General features: G+C 43.2%; 1 protein-coding gene across 1 annotated transcript; it reads left to right on the plus strand.

The window, feature by feature from the left end:
- Window positions 1-5,277: 5,277 nt before the first annotated feature.
- kcng4b (potassium voltage-gated channel, subfamily G, member 4b) lies at window positions 5,278-18,068 on the plus strand. Its single transcript, XM_074666583.1, has 3 exons — window positions 5,278-5,493; window positions 11,754-12,577; window positions 15,514-18,068. The coding sequence occupies exons 2-3, from the start codon at window positions 11,819-11,821 to the stop codon at window positions 16,345-16,347; spliced, it is 1,593 nt and encodes a 530-aa protein (XP_074522684.1). The 5' UTR covers window positions 5,278-5,493; window positions 11,754-11,818; the 3' UTR covers window positions 16,348-18,068.
- The last annotated feature ends 2,784 nt before the right edge of the window (window positions 18,069-20,852 follow it).

The following is a 20,852-nucleotide window of genomic DNA, read 5'->3' on the forward strand; positions in this document are numbered from 1 at the left end:
CCTCTGAAACCTACACAAAAAACCCTCATTCACAAACCTCCATCATGACTCAAAAAAAACAGAAACCCCCACTAAGACCCTCAAAAATCTTCCACCAGGAACCTTAATCATGACCCCGGAAACCAGGAACTTCCACCATGACTCCAAAAAACATTCACCAGATACCTTCATCATAACCCCAGAAACTAGATTGTCCACTAAGACCTCTAAAACATTCACAAAATCACCTCTTCCACAAACCTTCACTATGACTCCAAAAAGCATTCACCAGGAACCTTAATCATGACCCAAGAAACCAGAAACCTCCTTCATGACCCCAGAAACCAGAAACCTCCACCATGACCCCAGAAACCCCCATCATGACCCCAGAAACCAGAAACCTCCACAAAGACCTCTGAAACCTCCACAAAAAACCTCATCCACAAACCTCCATCATGACTCAAAAAAACAGAAACCTTCACTAAGACCCTTAAAAATCCTCCCTCAAAAACCTCCATCATGACCCCAGAAACCAGAAACCTCCACCATGACCTAAGAAACCAGAAACCTCCACAAAGACCTCTGAAACCTTCACAAAATAACCTCATCCACAAACCTCCACCATGGCTCCAAAAAAACATCCACCACAAACCTACATCATGACCCAAGAAACCAGAAACCTCCACTATGACCCCAGAAACCTTCATCAGACACCTCTGGCTGAAACTTATCCACAAACCTCCACCATGACTCCAAAAAACATCCACCACAAACCTCCATCATGACACCAAACAACATCCACCACAAACCTCCGTCATGACACCAAACAACCTCCACCAGAAACCTCCACAACGGCCCCAGAAACCTCCATCAGACACCTCTGGCTGAAACTTATCCACAAACCTCCACCATGACAAGATACTTGGACCATGGCCCCAGAAACCTACACAAGAAACCTCTGCCAGAAGTCTTACCCACAAAGCTCCACCTTGAATCTAGAAACATTGACCATGACCCCAGAAACCTCCACCAGGAATCTAATCCACAAACCTCCACCACAACCCCAATTGTGCTTACCAAACTCTCAAGGAAGTGAGGAAGGCCTATTTATATGCATCCTTAGTAGGATGTGAGAAAGGCTTCTTCAGATGCATCCTTAGAAGGAGATGAGGAAGGCTTCTTATTCACCATTAGAAGGGAATGAGGAAGGGCCCTTCAGATGCATCCTTGGAAGGAGGTGAGGCAGGCTCCTTCAGACCCATGAGGAGCATCACTCTTGTCCTATCACACTTTGAAGATCAAGCTTTGGTTTTAAGTCATCCTAAAGGACCAATCAGACGCCCCCATCTGTCCTCTGCTGGAACAAGCTGCGCTTCCTTTTAATTCTCTGTGTAATCTTTAATAATGACGTCTGCTTCACACGTCTGTCAGAGTGTGGGAATCCCCAGCCCTGATCCAGCTGGGTTAATCTCTCTGGGTATGTTCCTGTAAAGCTGACTTCTGAGAGCTGGTTGTATCCCAGCATGCTCTCTGGTTTGCCTCCTCTCCCCTCCTGCCCCTGGATTATAATCTTGTCTGATATTCATCAGCCCATGGGATCAGAGGTCACCTTCTTATGGTGGTCAGATGAGCAGGATGGTTCAGGTCTGAGGTCAGACTCGGATCATTTTATTCCTCCGATCCCTGACCTTTGACCTCAGGGTGTCAGTAAGCTGACTGGTGTGTCTGACGTTGGGATGGGCATGCCTTTTTTCCCGGATGCAGTGAATGCATCACAGTTCAGAATGCATCATATTTTACAGCCTGCTGGTTGGCTGTGCTCTTTCCAGGGTTCGATTCCCTCCGCTGCGTGTTGTAAGTAGGTCAGTGAGTGAAGGCAGAGAGCACGTGGGTCAGTTAGAGTCCACTGAGAGTCCTTTTAGAGCCTCTGCCAAACACTCACACAGCTGCAGAAAAGGTCTCTAAACAGCAGCGCTCTCAGCCTGACGTTCCCTCAAGAGGTCGAGGTGACGGAGCGAGACATTGGCTGAAGATCATACAACAAAAAAGCCAAAGGATGCAACAAGCTAAAGATAGATGTGATGTAACAATGACTTTGAAACTAACACCCACATCCCCTGGTTATTAAAACATGACCTTACATGGGTGTAGACTTCAAAAATCTGCACTGATGCAGCTCATATTTTCTCATGACCCATTCAGATTGACCCAAAATTTCACATTGAGCGACAGTTTAAGTTCAAATATTTGCAACTAGAAATGAAGAACAATTTCCTAAGAAGACATTTCAGACACATGAGGTGTGGTCCAAATTCATTCACATCTGACCTCAGAAATTAAAAAAAAAATGAATTTGAGGTGAAGTAAAATCAGATCAAATTGAATAAGCAAAAGTCTGTAAATTTGGAAGCACACTGCAAAACTTACCCTATAAAAAAAGAAAAAAAGAGAGACCTCTTAAAAGAAAACTCTTCATGCTCAAGCACATGCAAAGAGAAAGTAAGTGAAGTATTTGTGCAGACAACTGCAACATTCATTTTTATGACACAAACTGATGCCTTTCTCATGAGCCAGGTGTGTTGATTGGGGAGGAAACCGCTTCACCCTGAAGCAGAGTTTGTTTCTTTGTGTTTGTGAGTATGCATAGCTTGATGTTCAATATAGTTTGGTTAAAGATCAGTCGAATACATACATGGGGTGCTATGAATTCATATGCTTTAAGTTTTCATGTTAGTTTGATCAATTGTAGTTAATTATTAATCAAAACCCTCTGGCCAACATGGCTAACGAAGAGCATTTTCTGAGAAGGGCTGCTGCAGGTACTGTTATCATTCATGGATAAAGCAATTACATGTTTTCCAATTTTGCCCTATGTTTTTTTTTCTGGAGACCTTGGTTTTTGCACAAATAAAGCACAACGTGTCCTTTTGCAACTCCTGCCATCGTAATGTTGTTTTACTGCGGACCCGTTTTGTAACACAGCTTCCCTTTCTTTCCCTGAGAGGTCTGAAATACAGGCTTAAAGATTTACAGATCATTTGTTTCTAAATATTTGTAAACATATATATATTTTTGGAAATGAACCTTTAAAAAGATATGCAAACAGGCAATACTAAATGATTATTTATATTTCTACAGACTGTACCTTTAAAATCTTGTCAGATGAGACACTGAGTCAGCCTGTAAAGAGGGCAGAACTACACTCCTGTGATTTCTTATGATCTGAACTTTTCGCTCACTGAAATTACAAAAACAACTCATCATGAAGCCAAGTTTCGATGCAAAACACACACACACACACACACACACACACACACACACACACACACACACACACACACACACACACACACACACACACAAACAGGAAGTAATCCAGTTTCACAAACGTTTATCCGAACAGAGGTCACATGTCCCCTCCAACACAGCCTCTCATCTTTCGTTTATTAGATCTGCACACACACACACACACACACACACACACACACACACACACACACACACACACACACACACACACACACACACACACACACACACACACACGCACGTTTCTCTTCAGAACAGACACAAATCATGAGTGACATAATGGTGTGGGTGTGTGTGTATGTGTGTGTGTGTGTGTGTATAATCCCTCAGCTGCTTTAAACACAACAGGTTTTCTTCCTCAGTGCTGATCTGGAACATCACACAGCTCTGCACTGTAAAAAAGACCTCTTTGTTCATCATACGGAGGAGTGTGTGTGTGTGTGTGTGTGTGTGTGTGTGTGTGTGTGTGTGTTTGTGTGTGTGTGTGTGGGTGGGTGGGGGCATAGAAGGAATGAAACACTGATTAAACAGGTATGAAATAAACTGAGTCTTCCAGTAAGGAGCCAGTTCACATAGAGCTCTGAGTCAAAATAAACAAATAAACTGCAGTTCCCTGAGTGTCCACTAGAGTCTGTCTCTAGCAGTGAGTCAGTCCCAATCATAGACTGCATATAGAGTGGACAGCGTGACTTTATTTACTTTATTTTTATTTTATATTTTTACATTTTTTATATATTTTTATATTTTTATATTTTATCTTTAAGTGACAGTATCATGGGCAGTATTTTAAATCCTTTCAGATTTTTTATCCTTTGTTGTTTTAATTGTTTCACTCCTTAATGCTTTTATTTTTTTTTACAGATGTTTTCCTTTCTTTTATTGGTGGTGGTTCTTTGTCGTTTATATATTTTAATATTTTTTCTTACATTTCTCTTTTATCTCTCTTTCACTTCTTCACTTCTATTTCTTTTTACTGGTTGCTTTTATGATGTAACTTTGTTTTGAAAAGTGCTATATAAATAAAGTTTATTATTATTATCATTATTATTATTATTATTATTATTATTATTATTATTATTATTATTATTATTACTATCATTATTATTGTTATTATTATTATTATTATTATTATTATTATTATTATTATTACTATTATTATTATTATTATTATTATTATTATTATTATTATTATTATTATTATTATTTACCATTGTACTGTTTTGAAGCCAAAATTCCCCTGTCTTTGGTAGCAGTTGTGCAGCCAGAGTCCGTGCAGTAGAGACTGTGAGGGATTCTGACAGAACCTGAGTGGAGCTGGGTGACAAAAATAATATATATATTTTTTTCTTTCAAGAGTCTTATCACTTCTTGACTCTACCTCCTGACATATTTTACAATCCCTGAAAAAACTACACAAGAATGGCAGCTGTCAATCATTGGTAAACATGAAGTAAAACCTTGTTTTTAACCTCTCATAATAAATGAAAACTACATTTTTGGAAAGAAGAGGACTTGAATACAAGACAGCCCAACAATATCTTCAAATCACCACAACAATCGGACGTGAGAAATATTTCTATGAAGTGTAGTGATTTTTTAAAGTTTGACCACAGCCCATCTGGAATGACTGGAGAGACAGATTGTTTGACCTATACTGCAGCCAGCCACCAGGGGGAGCAGTTTTCGTTGTGACCTCACATCACGCTGAGCAAGATGACGTCCATTTTTTTCTTTATACAGTCTATGGTACCAATAGAGCTCCATGTCGAAAAAATAAACTGCAGTTCCCTAAGTGTCCACTAGAGTCTGTCTCCAGCTGTGACGGAGTGAGGGATCCTCTCTCTGAACTCCTAGTTGAGCTGCTTTAACTGACTGTTTTTACAGTGTTGAGTAGAGCTGCTGATGGGAGGAGGAGGAGGAGGAGGAGGAGACAGAGGCAGATGTCAGGAGCTCCTCTCTTTCTCTCTCCCTCTGAGTCTCCGGAGCTTCTGAGGCTGCGCGCACAGCGGGGCGCTGCACGGACGCGGAGAAACTTCAGAGCCTGGATCTAAAAACCTGCTGCTGCTGCTGCTGTGGCGCGCGGAGCTGATCACAGAGCCAATCAGATCTATTAACCACTGATGGATTAATGAAGGCGGGAAGAGACAGATGAAGAAGAGAGGAGAGACATGACAGAACCAAGGCGGTCCGCATGCGCCCTCTGAGGTCAGTGTTTAAACACTTCTCAACGAGCTGTGAGAGTTTCACTGTGTGCTGTAGGAGAGAGCAAAACGCCTAAATTTACCATTTTTCTTGTCCTTGTTCTTTTTCCAAGTCATGTCGAAAGTTATCAGTAAACCCTGATCCTCCCCAGGAACAGATCCTCATGCTCTCTGTCAGAGCAGAGAGTAATCAGATGATTTACATAACGGGATATTAAAGTTCATTTTGATAATTCAGCCTGAGCTGAAGAACTCCACATCAGCTGTAACTCATAACTCAGAGCCAGATCAACAATCCTCCAGGGAGAAATAAACACACAGTGATGAAATGATCTCCATCATGTCCACAAGGCTTCATTATGAAAGGATTAACTATCATAATGTGTTAAATATTACTTTCTGACGCCTCCTGTATTAAATTCTACTCAAGCTTTCTAGTTTCCGCTAAATCCACTCCTAATAAGAGAGGCAGAGTGAGTGGTGAGCAGGTTAGACTGAGAATCATAAAGAGCATAAATCATGAAGAGCAAAAGTCATTGATGGCAAAGCACTCAAACTGTTGGAAAACCCTTAAAAACATGCATTAATTTGATAGAAAAAAAACTTTTAGACACAAGGTAATCCAGTGGATGGGATACTCAGCATAGATACTCAAAGGACAGATACTAAGGACGCAGTCACACTGGCAAACTGTACCGTCCTTTCACACGCTTCAACCCTAAAGTCCAGTGTGGCTGCAAGTGTGCCGTGCTTGAGCATGATTCACTTCTCTGCTTTGGCACACTTTGGAGAGGTGCGCTTCGGCTTGGTTTACTTCATGCATGAGTACAAGCAATTACAATTAAAACTCAATTGCAAGTAAATGTACTGGTGTTAAAATAATACTCAGAGTTCTAATTACTTTTAAACGAGAGATGTTTTATTGCATTGTCAGTAGCATATATTCAAATTGATTTGTCAAGAGATTGCCGTCAGGGTGATGTCATGGTACCATCTTTTAGGGATGTTTCCTCGGTAGAGATAAGTTAACTATAACGCATCACGACAAATTACTTCGTCACATCTCTGCCATTGGCACCGAAGAAAAACACATTTTCAAAAACTGATTCAACCACGGAAACAATCTGAGTTCATGTTTGATCGTAAATTGTACTCAAGTATGAGTAAAATTTTGCACTTAAAAAGATACTCATGAAATTACAAATGCCAAAAAAGTCTACTTAATTACAGTAACTTGAGCATGTGTAGTTCATTACTTCCACCTCTGTCTAGCCACGTTTCTGCCAAGCAGTCTGGTTCGGTTCAGTACAGTTCGGGACAGTTTGGTACAGTTAAGCCTGATCCCATTTGCGTTTCCACAGCAAACTGTGCCCTCTCGTGGTAGGCCAGATGCCGAAAGCCCCAGCTGTTGAACAATGGCGTGACGCCGTAGCACCGCGACACAGTTTACCCCGCTAATAAATCCAACAAAGAAGAAAAGCACGACACAGTAAACAAAGAGCAGAGATGGAAGACATGCAGCATTTTGTCCTCTTTGTGATTGTCATGTAGCTCTTTGATACCAAGTGCAATCAAGCTTTGTTTCAGATAAGTCTGTGTGCCACCAGGAGAAATGCAGCCGCTGTCGGGGTAAGTGACGATTCTTTTGACCAATCAACGGTCTGTAGTGTTGTAGCTCCACTTTCCAGGAGCGGATCGGTTCAGTCTGGCACCCATAAGAAAGGGTCCCAAAAAGTGGGACGGCTAATCTCGGTCTATCCAGGGACGAGTCAGTGGAAACGCTGAAAAATGCGCGTACTGAGACGAACCGAACTGGTCTACTTGGTGGAAACGCGGCTTAAGACATATGCTCGCTGCAACCGCTTCTCTCCAGGGGGTGTTAGAGGGCTGTGCTGGACCAAAACAACTGAACATTAGCCAAAAAGTCTCTAAAGTTGTAGCCGTGCTCTTTGTGTCTCATTGTGCTGACTCTGATGAGGTCGCGCTTTGTGTAAACAGACGCTTCACGATGACGTAGGCGAGCCGTGTGCGTGTGTGAGACCTGCTAAAGTCTGGTTCATCTTGGAGTAGTGTGACTACTGGGTGTTCTCTTAAGCAGGGGGATCGGCATGGTACGATTTGCCAGTGTGATTGTGCCCTAAGAGGACAGATACTCTGAGGACAGAGACTTCGAAGAACGACATTTGTTGGACAAATCAACTTTTTCATGAAGTGCACAAAGTAAAAACTGGATTCACAGTCTCATCTGTCAGTATGACTTATTTACAGCCAGACCTAGTTAACTGAGACTAATACAGAAACACATTTAATCACTCACATCCACAGATGGCTCTGGTGTTTCAGAGTAAAGTGTGACTCAGTCAGTTGAAGACTGTCAGCCCACAGTCACTGACACATTCAGATGAAGGTCTCCAGTTCTCTTTGCTGTAACCAGTGATGACGTACCTTAACCTTTTTACCACAGAGTCAACAGGCAGAGCGGTGTCATGTGACGTCTGATGTGTTGTTACTGAGAGTCACTGTTGTGGAGTTTTGACCAATCAGAGGCTTCTCTCCTGTCCTTTGAAATCCACAGGTGTTCTGATCCTACCCTCTTTCCTGATTGGTCAGTTCGTCATGTGATCAGGTCGCCTCTGCTGAATATCTTTGAGTTAATTTCCTCCCAAACTCAGAATCTTTATCTGAATGCAGCGCTCAACTTAAAGTTGAATGAAGTATAACAAAATGAGTGTTAAAGAAGACGACTGTCCTCTGTCAGTGTTTGATGAAAGTAATCCTTCAGGAGGCGTTTGATCGTCTTTATTATAACAGAACATTCAGACCAGAAACACATCCTGAAATGAGAAGATGAAATATGAAATGATAAGTGAAGCATTGCAGCGTTTGAACTAAATGTGGTGAATATTTTTACATTATGGGTCACTGGATCAGAAGCTGCTCTTCTGGCTGCTTTTGCTCCTCAGAGCGCTTGGTGTAAATTTAACACCATAACACCAACACTGGGTCAAACATCCCACAGGCACCAGGCTGGATCTGACCCTTCTGTGATCCCCTGACCCTGAACTGTGGGTTAGAAACTCAGCCCTCAGAAAAACACTTGAAATCTGCCTCTGAGTGAGGGAGGGAAACTAAGTGTATATCACTGTGTGTGCTGTCCAGTGATAGGGCTGATGATGGCGCATTTATGACGTGATGTAATACGACACCTGAAACCTTTCTACCAGAGCTTTAGGATCAGTTCCTATGACTCAGGCCAAATTCAGCCTAAAGATGTCTACTACAGCTCCAGACCAGTAAATGACAGTAAGAAGAGCAGAGATGACACCATAGAAAAAGGGGAGCTCTAGAGACTAATGCTGCATTCCATTTATACCCGGAACTGGGAAGTTGGGAGTGACGTCTTTTCCGAGTGAAGCGTCTCAGATACGAAGTCAGAAAAACTTGCCTTAACTGCAGTATTTCTGTTAAAGGTAGACCGATATCTCGGCCGGCCGATATATCGGGCCGATTTTTGGACATTTGTCTCTACCGGCCATAGGCCGTACTTTCTTTTAAAAAGCCGATTTTTGATCCCTTGTATAAAATGACGCAATTTTTGATCAGGCACAAAAAAGATGAGCACCTCAATCTTGTGGAACCACTCGGATACATTACATACTTTTGTTGAAATTATATTAATAAGTTTAAATTTCTTTTTTGACATTTTAAGAAGAGTGTGAATGTTTACTACTGCTTGTTACATTGTGGGTTTACTCAGACAAAATATTTCATTGTTTTGAAAGCTGAATAAATGTTCAGAGGACTGGTCACGACTTGTTGTAATAGATTTCTTTTAGTTGCTCAGAAATTGCTGCGTTTCACAAAAATGTGATAAATATATATTTATTTAACAATCGGCCTGAATATCTAATTGGAAAAATCGGCTATGCATATCGGCATTGGCTGCCCAAATTTGGAAAGCATCGGCATCGGCCCCCAAAAAACCCATATCGGTCGACCTCTAATTTCTGTATATAAACATCAAATAATACTATGTATAAGGCCAATTTATTGCAACAAACACTAGTCAGGAACTCTAAAAAAAAAACAATATAACAAGAGTTTAATTACTATTTACCGCTGGAGTAGAATTTCCGACTGGGAACTCAGGGGTGGTGCTTCTAAGTCAGAAATTCCGACCTTGGGAGTTGTTCCAGTTGGCGTTCCCACGCAGAACTCGAAAATTCCAACTTCAATTCTGTTTCAACCAAGTGGTCCAGTATGGAGCAGCACAATTTGGTACGGGTTGGATCGATAAAGCCTGGTCATCCATAGTAATGGGTACCTTTCACATTTGAAACAATGGTACCGATGCCTGGTACCTGCAATCGGCACCAGTACTCAATGGTACCCATTTTCGTTACCTTTTTGTGTTTACGTGGTATAAAATATAAATATGTTTAATAAGAAAATCTTTTTTTTTTTCAATGTCGCATATTTGTTATTCAATAACTTTGCAATGCTGTGTTCATGTCCAGCATCAAAAATCGCCTACTCTTCCTCTTTCCTTCACAGTCCAAAATGTGCATTTAGGTACCTTAACTTGGTACCTTTTGATTTTACGTGAATCAGTACCCGGTACTTTTGACTGAATTTGGTCGGTACCTTTAAAAGTACCTAATTTGGTACCCGTCCCTAGTCTTGTATGCGTTTTCACAGCCAACTGGCCCCTCTTGATATCTGTAGCAGTGTAATACATTGGTATGTCTGGCACCCCAACAGCAGGGTACCAAAAATGTGGGATGGTACAGGTTAGTCATTGGGACCTGTCCCGATTTAAGTCAATGCCTTACTGAGGCAAACTCAACTGAACTGCTTCGTAGAAACAAGGCTTATCAGGCTCTAAGAAGACCATTGTTTAGGAGTCTCTGAGCAGGAACTTTTCAGTCTTAGAATAAATAAATTGTTTTCTGTTGTAACGGTTTATCTCTACAGTATAATCTGTCCCTCTGACAGCTGTGGATTCATTTTAAGCTGAGATCCAGACCTCGAATCTTCCCTTCTCATAAGTCTGAGATCTCTGCCTCTCGATCCTGTCCAGAAACATGAGGGCAGCTTTTTATTTTTGTGGTACCTCCAGAATTATAGTTTATATAATCTCTGGGGTTTAATCTGCAGCTTGCAGCCAGAGGAGCTCAATCTTTAAAGGTTATTTAGGGTCAGAGAGCTCCTGTACTGACAGTTGACCATTAAATCGAAGGTTTCAAGTCCAAATATTTCTAATCTGAGTTTTTTTAAAAAAATGATCTACAGGGGAAACATTAATACAGCTGTGAAAGATAAAGAAAAGAAGAAATCTGTGAGTGGTATAAGTTAACTAGATAATAAATAAAAACTTTTCATGATGTATGAGTTACAGATATTTTTCCCTGGCAGGTAGCAGCGTGCTTCCATAAAAACCAGTTGACTCTGAGGGGACACTTTTATTTTGAAGGAGCTGTGTCCTGGTCTGAGTTGAAGGAGCCCATAGAAGGCATAATCACAGCTTTGAGAGCAGACAGGAGATGAATCAGTGTGTGTCTGCATGTGGGCACAGGTCTGTTTCCTTCAAACATGTTTCATAATCTCTGCTCTGAAGGAAATGCTCCTCAGGAGCCATTAGCAGTCAGAGCAGCGCTGACATTTCAACTTCCTGTGAAGGATTTTAAGGTCACAGTGTTTCAGAGTCTTCCACAGTCACACGAGTCCAGGCGTGAAGTGGCGAGGAGCCGCCTCAGGAGGTGTCAACATTTGCTCTTTTCTCCTGCATTCATGGATTTCCATGGTAACTGAATGGAAGCAGCTCATTGGATGAAATGTGGTTTCACCAATCAGCTGTTAGACAGTCACTTTAAGCGTTTATGTGTGATCAGGGCACCTCCTATGGACATGATCATACTAAGCTATCACAGTGGCAACCTCATGAAAGGAAGCTGATGCTGAAGTGTTATTAACTGCAGTTCCTGGAGTGTCCACTAGAGGCTGTGGGCAGAAACGGCAGAAACCATGGTCACAGCAATCCAACAGGCAAAGCTGATCCTTACTGCAGAAATGAACATTTTTACAGCCTGGTTTTCTCTTTGAAGTGATTAAAGTGATACGTTTTGTCCATATAAGGGCGTGGCTGTTCGACTGAGAGGTTAGCGCCCTGTACCTGTTAGCAAAGAGGCTCAAGCCCCGCCTCTTTACCATCTTTGTTTTTAAAGACCTTAAAAGTTGTTTCCTGATTTGTGTCTTTGTCTCCAGAGCCTCTCTGAGGATTCCTCCCTCGTCACGCAGTCCACCAGACGTTCCTCTCCAGTCTCGCCATCATGCCCATCATCAGCAATGCCAACCATGACTTCAGCACCTACTCCATCAGCAGCGACGACAGCAGCCTCGATCGCTTCTTCACAGAGATCCCAGAGACTGAGACCATCAAAGGCGTTTACTTCAAACGCGCTCAGCTGCTTCGTGACCCCAAAGCTTCTTACGTGGTCGACCACACCCTACAGGTGCTCATCAACGTCGGAGGAAACCGCTACACCTTCCCCTGGAGCACCTTGGAGCAGTTTCCTCAGAGCCGTCTGGGGCGTCTGCGTTTTTGCACCACTCCTGAAGAGATCGCACGACTTTGTGACGACTATGATGAGACACGCCAGGAGTACTTCTTCGACCGCAACCCGACTGCTTTCAGGGTCATTCTTAACTTCCTGGCTGCAGGGAAGCTCCGCCTGCTGCGGGAACTGTGCGCCGTGTCACTGCACGACGAGCTGGATTACTGGGGCGTGGACCCTGGGCATATGGAGCGCTGCTGCCGCCGCCGCATGATCACCCGGGTGGAGGAGGTGGCGGAGCGGGAGCGCAGGGAAGAGGAGTGGCGGCAGAAGAGGATGACGCTGAAGAAGAACACCAGGCAGAATGAGAAGGGGTACCGCAGGCTGACCGGGATCCTGAGGGAGGTGGTAGAAAACCCGCAGTCTGGGCTGGCAGGGAAAGTGTTCGCCTGCCTCTCTGTGGTCATGGTCCTGGTTACTGTCATCAGCCTCTGCATCAGCACCATGCCAGACCTCCGAGATGAAGAGCACAAGGTGTGTATGACGCTGACAGAACGGGCTCTCTCTGAGTCCAAAGACGAGTCATCATCTGTCATAAAACAGATCAGAGTGTGAAACAAACCAAACAAACCTTATCAGACTTAACCTGCAGCCCACACAAATTGATGTTAAATGGTGTTAATGACACGATTTCACACGATAAGACAAGACAGGACACGGTTTACCAGTCCAGGATAGAGTCATTAGTTGGTCATTAGTTGGGAGCTGTCAGAGTCTTTTCCCTCGCTCCTGTGATGGTTAGATCTGCTCCTCTGAGGCTGTCAAAGTACAGACCAGCAGAATCGATGGTCAGACTAATCATCAGTGGGAACACGGAGCTGTGTGAGATTGCGTGATTGGGGTTTTAGGAGTCTGAAATGGTGGATTGATTTCTCCCTGATGTACCAGCGCTCAGTCGACTCATCAAGAAAATGAAGCATTGATGTGTTCAAGCGCTGAAACACGCCGAGCTGTTTCTCAGATGTTTGTAAATCTTCAGGGCTGAATCACAGCGGCAAAAGACTCCTCTTAATCTTTAGCAGGGAAACATTAAAACCAGGTGTGTCCCGAATCTTAAACATATGTGCTAACAAATTATCAACTGGATGTTCAGACTAGACGCAGTTCTCAAAAAATGAAAGCACCAGATCTGCACCAGACTTGCTGAAACGATGAGGTCATCACATAAAAATCTCCCAACTGGGCCTCAAACACCAAGGTCTGCCATATAGCTCCGCCCCCTGACAAGCCTCCAATTAGAATGAAGGGGATTTGAGGAGCGGGGAGTCTTAAAGAGACAGCAGCTAAAACTTTGTGTTTCAGACAGAGACTTACAAAAGGGTTTTCTAAAACATCAGAGAAAGAAAAACAGGGATTTCTTTGAGCTGCAAATCATGAAAACATACTACAGGGGCACCAGAGAGACAGAATAAAGAATAGAAACAGCACAATACCCCCTCTTTAAAACAGACCTATAACTAATGTGGCTGTAAGCTCTGAGTTAGTTGTCTGGATGTTTCAGATGTTCATTCAGTGAAACCGTCTTTTATTAAAATTAAACCACAAGAGTTAATGTAGGTAGGGAATGATTCATTCTGTCTGAGCTCAGATTGAAAGTATTGATCTGTGACTCTGAATAAAAAGGAGCTTTCAGCCTCTCTGTCGGTAAACATGAAGCCCTTCATTAGAAAAGTGACTTTTCCAAGGCTGTAGTTTCAGCTTTTATATCTGATGACAGAGGTTTCTGTGAAAAGCATTCCTCCTCTGCTTTCATTCACTCAGCCTCTAAAGCCGTGCTGGAATGGAAATAGATTTTTTTTTTTTTTCACTTTAACGACTGATTCCTGTGAACAGGACACGCTGATGAAAGGACAGTCCATTAAATAACTGATGGAAACACTGACTGTAGAGAAACGGCAGGGTTAAAGAGCAACAGTCTGTGCTTATTTTGTGTCTGTCCGCGAGTCCATAGTGTAACCATGTCTATGTGTCTGCAGGCATAAAAAGGCAGACTGGTCCTTTAAAGCTAAGTCTCTTTCTCTGGAAGGGTTAAAAAAGAGCCTAGTCCTTTAAAGCTATGTCTTTATGTCTGCTGGCATAAAAGGCAGACTGGTCCTTTGAAGCTGTGTCTGTGTGCAGATGTAAAAAGGTGGACTGGTCCTTTAAAGCTGTGTCTGTGCCTCTATAGGGGTAAAAAGGCAGACTGGCCCTTTAAAGCTGTGTCTGTGTCTATGTGCCCACTGGAGAAAAAAATTAACCGGTCCCTTTAAAGCTGTGTCTTTGTAGGAAGCAAAAAGATGCACTGGTCCTTTAAAGCTGTGTCTTTGTCTCTGTTAATAAAAAAAAAAGGTGGACTGGCCCTTTAAAGATGCGTCTGTGTTTCTGTTGGTGTAAAATGGTGGACTGGCCATTATAAGCTGTAGGAATAAAAAGGCTGACTGGCCCTTTAAAGCTGTGTCTGTGAGTATAAAGGTGAACTTGCCGTTAAAAGTCTGTCTGTTTAAAGGAGAAAGAGAGTGAACTGGCCCTTTAAAGCTGTGTCTGTGACTGTGTTGGTGTAAAAAGGTGGACTGGCCCTTTTAAGTTCTGTCTGTGTCTGTAGGAATAAAAAAGGTGGACTGGCCCTTTAAAGTTTGTCTATTTGAAGGAGAAAAAGAGTGAACTGGCCCTTAAAAGCTGTGTCTGTGTCTTTGTTGGTGTAAAATGTAAGACTGGCCCTTTAAAGCTGTGTCTGTGTCTCTGTTGATGTAACAAGGTACCGGCCCTTTAAAGCTGTATCCATGTTTGTGTGGAGGAGTTAAAAGGTAAACTGGCCCTTTAAAGCTGTGTTTCTGTAGGAGTAAAAAGTTGGACTGGCCCTTTAAAGCTGTGTCTGTGTCTCTGTTGGTGTAAAAAGTTGGACTGGCCCTTTAAAGCTGTGTCTGTGTCTCTGTTGGTGTAAAAAGGTGAAATGGCCCTTTAAAACTGTGTCTATGTCTCTGTTGGAGTAAAAAGGTGAAATGGCCCTTTAAAGCTGTGTCTGTGTCTAGGTTGGTTTAAAAAAAAAAATGGACTGGCCCTTTAAATCTGTGTCTGTGTCTCTGTTGATGTAACAAGGTACCGGCCCTTTAAAGCTGTATCCATGTTTGTGTGGAGGAGTTAAAAGGTAAACTGGCCCTTTAAAGCTGTGTTTCTGTAGGAGTAAAAAGTTGGACTGGCCCTTTAAAGCTGTGTCTGTGTCTCTGTTGGTGTAAAAAGTTGGACTGGCCCTTTAAAGCTGTGTCTGTGTCTCTGTTGGTGTAAAAAGGTGGACTGGCCCTTTAAAACTGTGTCTATGTCTCTGTTGGAGTAAAAAGGTGAAATGGCCCTTTAAAGCTGTGTCTGTGTCTAGGTTGGTTTAACAAAAAATGGACTGGCCCTTTAAATCTGTGTCTGTGTCTCTGTGCCTGCAGGGGGAGTGCTCTCAGAAGTGTCGCAGCATGTTTGTTGTGGAGTCCGTCTGCGTCGCCTGGTTCACACTGGAGTTTGTGCTGCGATTCGTAAATGCTCAGAGTAAACTGGCGTTCGCCCGAGGGCCTCTCAACATCATCGACGCCATCGCCATCTTGCCGTACTACGTGTCTCTGGTGTTCGACATCCAGGACGATTCGGAGGATGATGTCATCATGGGGGCGGGCAGAGGATACCTTGACAAGCTGAGTCTGATCCTGCGTCTCCTACGGGCACTGAGGATCCTGTACGTGATGCGTCTGGCTCGCCATTCTCTGGGTCTACAGACACTGGGACTAACGATGCAGCGCAGCATCCGTGAGTTCGGCCTGCTGCTGCTCTTCGTCTGCGTTGCCGTCACCCTCTTCTCTCCACTGGTCCACCTGGCTGAGAGTGAGCTGGCGCCGTTTGCTGCTACACACCCCCAACACAGCTTCAGCAGCATCCCTGCCTCCTATTGGTGGGCCATCATCTCCATGACCACGGTGGGATACGGGGACATGGTGCCACGCAGCATCCCCGGACAGATCGTCGCCCTCACCAGCATCCTGAGTGGCATCCTCATCATGGCGTTCCCCGCCACCTCCATCTTCCACACATTCTCCCGCTCGTATCAGGAGCTGAAGCAGGAGTATGAGCGGCTCTGGAAGGAGGAGCGAGGGGAGGAGATTGCCGCCGGGTCTGACGAGAGCTGGTCCAGAGGGGACCTGTCGCCTGATGAGGTCTCACCTGAAAACAAAGGAGCGATAACAAACAGGAGCCACGAGCCGTCGTCACTTCCGTCCACAGCTTTCTGAGCAAGCCGTGGGGTAAAAACAGATGCGCTCACTCTGAAGCGCCCTCAGACCCTACAGCTCTGTCAGAGGGATCACGTCTGTTTACGCTTTGAGTCACACTTCAGACTGTCAGCAAACGGAGGACTCAGCAGATCACAGGCCCAGCCAATCAAGCTGCTTTTTTTGTTATCGAAAAAATGTGTTTGGTTTGGAAATTAATATACAATCTCTCTTCCTCTGACAATGGGAAGGGAATCAAGTGCTGTCGCCCCGTCCCCTGAGCCCTAAAACAGAGCGCCAAGGGGAAGGAGTAAGACAAAGGGGAATGGGAAAGATTGACAACTGGGATTGACCCTAAATACCCCAAAAGTGACAGGCTAACTTCTCTATTTGTTGAGATTGAAATGATTCTCGTCCCTAGATACTGGTTCCATTGGCCGATGTTAGTTCACTAAGTTATTCATATTCAATGTTTGCCTCATTTGTGTATTAGAGCTAAAAAACAGATCCTCAGGGAATCTACCACGCATCATATGTGATCAGTTGATCCTTGTCTGACCTGACTGAGCAGTAGAGGTTAATTTGTTTGTAAAACCATCTCTTTGTCCCTCCTAAACTCTGACTCCACATGTTTTTATGGGAATGGGAATAAAAAGATCAGCTCGTTATTTGAAGAAACAGACTAGTGAGTAGTTTGAAGGAAACCTTGTCTCTCACTGGATTCACATCTTTAGCTAACTGACTTAAGGCCCATTTATCCTTCGTTTACATATGAAAATGTCCGTCCTTTTCAAACGATTTTATTGTCACAGCTCCCATGCATCCACCAGGTGGATCCACCCAAAGTTGAAAGTTTTTGACAACAACAAACCCAAAAACAAACATGGCGACTGTGGAGGCATTGCTAACTGATGAAGAAGTTCCTCAACACCTCGCAAAGTTTTTCTTCAAAAAGTTCCACAATTGTTATTTTTTCTTTGTGTCTCACTAAAGCTATGTAATAACAGCAACACTGCCCTCACGGTTTCTGGTGGTACTGCTCAGTTTGGCCCATATTTGTAAGCTTTGTGGAAACGTGCAGAAACACAAATGAAAGAAACGCAGAGCATGGCTGGAAGGATCCGTTCCGTATCCAACATCGAGCATAAATGGGCTTTTAGTCTCACAAATGAGCTGGTAAACAGTTTCATACACAAACTTACATTAAATAATTTGCTAAAACTCCTATCCAAACACACCGCGCCATTTTCATCAGCGCTGACTTCTTTGTACCCAAAAATTCATATACATAGATACATATGATGTATGAAATGTAAACTTTAGCACACTTAGCAGAAATGTTCTACTTTTATCTTCGGAGTAAATTTTGATCCTCACAGCAAACAAACACCAAACATACCATTGACGTAAGGTGTGAACATTGAGTGTGATGAGCCACAGGATATAGAAAATAACACAAGAATGAGCCTGGTGTTTGTATGTTGGTGTGTCCTTGATCTGTTGCTCCTGTGTTCAGCTGCGTGACTGAGATGTCAGCAGCAGACAGAGTCAGTCTATGCTGTGGTAGTAGCTCTCTGCAGGCTGGTGGATGATAGAAATCAATGCTTCCTTATTTATACTAATGTTTGCTATGGAGACAGATGCAACATGTTTGAATGTGTTTTTATTTATTTCATGTTGTAGTACGTCCTCTCACAAACTCTAACACTAATTCATATAAAAAACTATTTTAATCTTTTTAAACTGACATTAAACATCAAAACACAAACCGTTGCCGGATCCAGAGTCTTTCCTGTGCCTCATGAGTTCAGATCAACACACACTGAAAGCTCTCTGACTGTTCAAACTGCAGTTCACTGAGTGTCCACTAGAGTCTTTCTCCAGTAGTGTCACAGTCGCCATAGAGCTCCATGTTAAAGGGTGAAAGTAGTGGTCATTTGATGAAACTGAAAAATGTCTCTCGGTGGAACCAGTGTTTACGCTAACCGTTTTTATTTAACTGTTTTGCTGACTGTGTTTTTGATTGTTTTATTCTGACTTTTGCTGACTTTTATGCTCAAACCATTTTGTTGACTGTTTTACCGTGACTGTATTGCTGACTGTTTTGCTCTGACTGTTATGTTCTGACTGTTTTGCTCTGAGTGTCCTGCTGACTGTTTTTCTCTGACTGTTTTGCTCCAACTGTTTTGCCCTGACTGTTTGGTTGACTGGTTTTGCCCCGACTGTATTGCGCCAACTGTTTAACTCAACCTGTTATGCTCTGACTGTCTTTCTGACTGTTTTGCTCTGACTGTTTTGCTGACTGTTTGAATTGACTGTTCTATAGTCTTTTTTGTTCTGAGTGTCTTGCTGACTGTTTTGCAGTCCTTTTGCTCTGACTGTCTTGCTGACTGTCTTGCTGACTGTTTTGTAGTCCTTTTTGCTCTGACTGTCTTGCTGACTGTTTTGCAGTCCTTTTTGCTCTGACTGTCTTGCTGACTGTTTTGCTCTGACTGTTTTGCTCTGACTGTCTTGCTAACTGTCTTGCTAACTGTCTTGCTGACTGTCTTGCTGACTGTTTTGCAGTCCTTTTTGCTCTGACTGTCTTGCTGACTGTCTTGCTGACTGTTTTGCTCTGACTGTTTTGCTCTGACTGTCTTGCTGACTGTTTTGCTGACTGTTTGGCTTTGACTGTCTTGCTGACTGTTTTGTAGTCCTTTTTGCTCTGACTGTCTTGCTGACTGTCTTGCTGACTTTTTCGCTCTGACTGTTTTGCTCTGACTGTCTTGCTGACTGTTTCGCAGTCCTTTCTGCTCTGACTGTCTTTCTGACTGTCTTGCTGACTGTTTTGCAGTCCTTTTTGCTCTGACTGTCTTGCTGACTGTTTTGCAGTCCTTTTTGTTCTGACTGTCTTTCTGACTGTCTTTCTGACTGTCTTGCAGTCCTTTTTGCTCTGACTGTCTTGCTGACTGTCTTGCTGACTGTTTTGCTCTGACTGTTTTGCTCTGACTGTCTTGCTGACTGTTTTGTAGTCCTTTTGCTCTGACTGTCTTGCTGACTGTTTTGCAGTCCTTTTTGCTCTGACTGTCTTTCTGACTGTCTTGCTGACTGTTTTGCAGTCCTTTTTGCTCTGACTGTCTTGCTGACTTTCTTGCTGACTGTTTTGCTCTGACTGTTTTGCTCTGACTGTTTTGCTCTGACTGTCTTGCTGACTGTCTTGCTCTGACTGTCTTGCTGACTGTTTGGCTTTGACTGTCTTGCTGACTGTTTTTCTGACTGTCTTGCTGACTGTTTGCTCTGACTGTTTGGTGTGGGAGCAGACAGATGGACAGGATGAGGAGCCACTCTTCATCTCCAAACTACTGCTGGCAGCGATCCTCTCCTCTGAGCACAAACAATGGGAGCATTCAAAGTCCTCTAACACCTCCTTGTTCCCTCCACCCTTAACCTCCTGCTGTGCTCACACACTCTGCACAGCCGAGGAGAGTGTTTGATGGATGTGTGCAGTGATCATCCATCGATGTGTGGAAGGCACTGGTTCGTTAGTCAATCCTCAGCTGGTCTCTTTGGTCAGGGGCCATCAGCTTAGCTCGTCCAAGGGCCAAATTCCTTTCTGTGGACCCTATGAGGGCCAGATGCTATTGTAAAATGAATACTGCATCCTTGGTGATATACTATTAGATATATTAGTTTCAATGTTATTGTTTAGTATTAGTCAGTGTAAACAGACTAACTTGATTTTCCAGCATATTAAACCACGTGAACCATTCAACTAAAGTTTAGCCTGAAATGCTAAGCTAGGTCATCTTGTCCAAAATGTTGGCTGTGGGGTAAAAGTGGTTCAGCAGGTGTGGAGTGGAGTAAACCCTGTCAGATGGTGTCAGTCACATGTTACTGAGACTGCCCTTCATATTTAAACAGTGTTTGTCAAACCGGGGCTCCACAATTGAAACAACTTGGACATCTTACAGCTAAAACGTGATTCATGGTTTATTAGTCAGGTTGGTGCCATACCATTCTTTCTTATCACAGAGTAACCTTTTTCGGACAATGAGGAAATGACAGATGTTCAAGTTCAAACCAGTCAAACATATTTTTTATGCATCTAGCTTACAAAGGAGGGCACGATTGGTTGTGGAATTGCAAACAGGATCAGGATTTACCGATCAGACCCATACCAAACTGTACTGATCCGTACTGGACCGCTTAGTGGAAACAGGGCTTAATAGTGACACCTGGTCATGTCCCTTAGCATCCTATTTAAATGTGGAGTAGAAAGTTGTTGATTTTGAAGTCTGAGCTAATAAAGAATCAAAACTCAAGCTTTATTAATGTTACTCACATTTTGAGAAGTGTGTTTGTGTTTGTCATGTGCAACGCTGTGTTAAATTGAACCTAAAGTTTCTTTCAGGATCATTTAAAATTACGCTCAGGTTGCAAATGGAAAAAAGCAAATTGGTCAATTGCTGGCTTTAATTTACTCTCCGACCTGGATCAACGTACCCCTAAGCTGGGGCAAGTCGAGCCACAAGACCACTTTTTAAGAG

This window comes from Halichoeres trimaculatus, unplaced genomic scaffold (assembly GCF_033239565.1).
Source record: "Halichoeres trimaculatus isolate MK-OKI-2021-1 unplaced genomic scaffold, fHalTri1.1 fHalTri1_scaffold_3, whole genome shotgun sequence".
Lineage (NCBI taxonomy): Eukaryota > Metazoa > Chordata > Actinopteri > Labriformes > Labridae > Halichoeres > Halichoeres trimaculatus.

Bases quoted from the DNA above. Each gene is read 5' to 3' on its own strand.
- kcng4b (XM_074666583.1), top strand. From the start codon at position 11,819: ATGCCCATCATCAGCAATGCCAACCATGACTTCAGCACCTACTCCATC. The intron at 12,578-15,513 runs GTGTGTATGACG...CTGTGCCTGCAG, and splicing joins TCCGAGATGAAGAGCACAAG to GGGGAGTGCTCTCAGAAGTG.